Genomic DNA, 3,712 nt, shown 5'->3' on the forward strand with positions numbered 1-3,712 from the left:
AACCTTATTTTACATCAATTAACCCAACAAGAGGAGCTACAACTGGATTTCCTCATAGGGTGGCAAAAGTCTGATGGGAGGCCACATCCACTTTTTGATACATCATTCACACTTTATATGTGTGCATTAAGCCCTTCTATTCTTTTTCAAAACAAATAGTCTCAGCCTGTCTCTCCCCCTGATGGGGACTGCTTTTTCATGCTGACATCCTGGCTTTTTTAAAATCAGCGGAAGTTTTGCTACTGAATGTAAGCAGGGTCAAGAATTTACTCTCATTTTTTGATCATTTTAGTTAATGATTTCACTTGATCTCTGTATCCTGGATTATACAGACCACTCAGATGAACGCTCATTGTTCCTTTAAGTGAAGTAGTTAACTATGTCCTTATTTTTTCCTCCCCTTTTAACAAATCAAAGTGTTTGATTTGCTCTCTGCCGACAGAGCTGCGAACAGTGTAGCCTCCGTCTCTCTGCACCCTGATTTGCAGTATATTGTATGTTACGGAGGTGTGGAATTGGATTAAAAGCTACAGCACGGTGCTCTGCAGATAAACCCATTGCAGGTGTGCAGTTTAATAGGATTTTAATTTGGTAACAAGTGAACAAAGAGAGGAAGCCTAGAATGGGATTTTCTAGATGAAAAAATGCTATTCGTGCTGAGAGAAGGCAACTGCAAGCTCTGTGATAAGGAATAAAGATTGGGCCAATGCTCTCTGAGCTGCACGTCTATAGATTACGGCTCACTCAGAGCATCTTCGTTACTGCCACCGATTTCAACAATTCTTGGTTCATACGACGTGCGTTTGGCTCTACAGCATTTCATCTGCCACACTCCCCGTTAAGCCAGTGTGTTCAAATCTTCTATTGTCTCACTCCCCGCCCTCGACATTTTTTCATCTAAAAATAATGTTTTCCTCGGGAGATGTCACCAACTTGGTTTTCAAGATTATTAACAATTACTTTCATGCTTCAAATTATATAAAAAAAAGATTCAGAAATGTGCTGCGCTGTTCAAAATAAATGGAAAAACCCGGCCTCTCTGCCGAGGAGTGTAATTTATGTTCAGCATGAACTAGGAACGGAGGACCAAAAACAGATGGGGAAGGAAGAGGAAGAATGAAGGTGACAACGAAAAGATCATGAAGCGATATGCTAAGCCACAGGCACATATTGATGCTGCTGCTATCAGGGCAAGGTTGGGAGATTCTTTTCTGATTTCTGTTACCAGTCCTCCTTCTTGTTTTTCCAGTGTTTCATAGCAAAACTGAGTTTTTAGCACTGATGTCAATGAGATGAGGGCGGAGGTGCGATGAACAGATTTTTTTCCCAAGCATAACAGGCTGTAGAGAAGGCATAGAAATGCCTTGTGGGACAAGATGAAAAAGATACGGAGGTTGGTGGTGTTGGCAGAGGATGGACTGGAGGATGGGAACTGACGAAAGACACTGGGTCGCAGAGAGCTGCAGAGGCTGCATGAGGTAAAGGAGTTAAAAGGAAAAAATTATGAAATACACCCGTGATGCACAGAGCGATATGTCAGGCAGCAGAAACGCGGTCCAGGAAACAGCAGCGTGGCTGGTGGATGCTGCTAAGGCTGCTGAGGGTTTAGATACCCTGCAGAATGGGTTGTGGCCAAAGGGAGATTAGTCAGGAGCAGGGACAGATGGTTGCTTGGGAGCATGATGATTTTTGGTGATCAAAAGTCACGGAACACAAATCCTCATGCAATGGGGATCTATTCAGAGGATCTACAGAGATGGTGGTACAAACAAAGTGGTGGGTGATGGAGATGCTTTTGGCAGCTGTGTTTTTCAGCAACCTGTGGAATTAGTATTGACACCCAAAAGGAAGGACCCTGCGATGGTTGAGGTGGGAGCTACCACCCGTTTGAAGGACACAAGTAGGCAGAAGTGCTCACTCTGTCACAGCTCCTGAAACCCTTCTGAGCTGCAGGTTCAAGTTTTTCAGCTCCCTCACAAACCGCAAACACTTGAACCCAGCATCAGCAGGCTCTTACTAGAATCTCTTTTTCATGCCACCATTATCAGCATCTTGCACGTGGACTGGTAGAATCCATCGGTTGGTGGGATCTTTACTCTCTAAGCTCTTTCTACATTCTCCCAGTCCTTCACTGTCTCCTTCCCTCCTCCGTACCTTCTCTCAAGTCGTCATGCTCCCCATTTCACATTTTATACCCTTCCTCTCTCACTCTGACACCCCTCGTCCCTCGCTCTCATCAGCCTTGCTCTCTTCTTGACATCATGTACAAAATACGCAGAACTGATAAGACGTATTTATAGGCACATCACTTACCCAGACAAAACCTGGGTCAAACCCTTGTCTGCCGACACCTGCATAAGAGCATCGCAGTGGGCATAGTGGGCCATACAAAAGCCCATATGGGCAGCACAGTGAAAGAGCGTAGGAAGCGGGGCAGATATTGAATAAGATTTCTACTGGTTTACCTCCTAATTTCTGACCATCAGCGGTTTAAAGATTCCTTGCTCGTAGCCTGCACCCAGCTCAGTTTGGTTTTTGACATTAAGGTGGTATGGCAGGATGGGTCATTATATTACATTTGAAAAATAACAAAAGCTGTCAAACATGCCCATCACATGTATAACTCATTCTTGGTTTGTCCCCTTTGTGCCTTCTTTCTCCCCTCCAATTTTCATTGCTGAACTAGTTTTAGCATATCTTGTATTTAAAAAACAAGGGTCCACCAGGGGTCTTTATAACTAATAAAGATGTTTTTAAAACAGTCCATTTCCAGTCCTGGTCCTAGCTTATGGAAGCTGAATACATCTTGGGAGTAAAATAACTATAGCAGGATCACCCCTGCAGAAAATGTAATTTTCTTCATGAGTCTTGGTGCCATTAACATTTGTCCAGCACTGTTTTCTGGAAAACACAATGTTCTCTGAGATTTAAGACACGTGCTGTTACTGCATGGAAGAGAAATCTGAAAACAGCTGAATGTCTACTTCAGTACTTGTATTAAGCACGGAGGCTTGATCCGTGTTCCTGTACATCCTTATATTTAGCCTTGTATCTTAGGAAGACTTAGAGTCTGTCTTGTTTTCTACCTGTACGTCATCCCTTATGCTAGTAAGTTTGAAGCAGTGGATCGACTGCAAGAAAGTCTGGTGGAGCAGAAAGGTCTCAAGGATTTAATACTTCTGCATCTTTTGGTAAAACTAACAGGTGGGTGGAGGAAAGAGAGCCTCTCGGTGCTTTCAGCAGCGAGAAAAGACCACACCATGCGCTCTCTGTTCTGATCAATAAATCCATGCAGCCTGTTTGTCAGCTAGCTGCTCCCAACCCACCAGAACAGCGCTGCTCTTGCTTAGACAACGCTCGGGGAATCTGAAGGAGCACCAAAGGTCTGCTGGAAACCTAAGGAAAGAATCGGGGAACTGCGGTGACGGGGAGGTGGGTGGTGTGGCCATTACGATCCCTTGTTAGGATCGTGGGGTGGGGGTGGGATGTGGAGGATGCTTTGTGGCTTGAGGGTTAGGTGACATTGGACACAGCTCCGTGCAAACCTAGATTTCATTAGGTCTACTTTACACACACAAAACCCCCCAAACAACCACACCCCTCCCGATTCCTCCCGATTTACCCAATTTATAACTTTTTTTTTTTTTGGTAATGTTCTTTAAAGTCAATGTTTATTTCACCTTGCTGCCTGTGGCTGTGTCCACCGAACAAC

General features: G+C 44.3%; 1 protein-coding gene across 1 annotated transcript in view; it reads right to left on the reverse strand.

The window, feature by feature from the left end:
- CREG2 (cellular repressor of E1A-stimulated genes 2) overlaps positions 1-2,399 on the reverse strand; it is a 22,149-nt gene extending 19,750 nt beyond the window's left edge. Inside the window, exon 1 of the mRNA XM_009326286.1 lies at positions 2,314-2,399. Within this exon, the coding sequence (XP_009324561.1) occupies positions 2,314-2,399 (86 nt within the window). The remainder of the gene's footprint in view (positions 1-2,313) is intronic.
- Positions 2,400-3,712: the final 1,313 nt, after the last annotated feature.

This window comes from Pygoscelis adeliae, unplaced genomic scaffold, assembly GCF_000699105.1.
Source record: "Pygoscelis adeliae isolate BGI_AS28 unplaced genomic scaffold, ASM69910v1 Scaffold156, whole genome shotgun sequence".
NCBI classification, from domain to species: Eukaryota; Metazoa; Chordata; class Aves; order Sphenisciformes; family Spheniscidae; genus Pygoscelis; species Pygoscelis adeliae.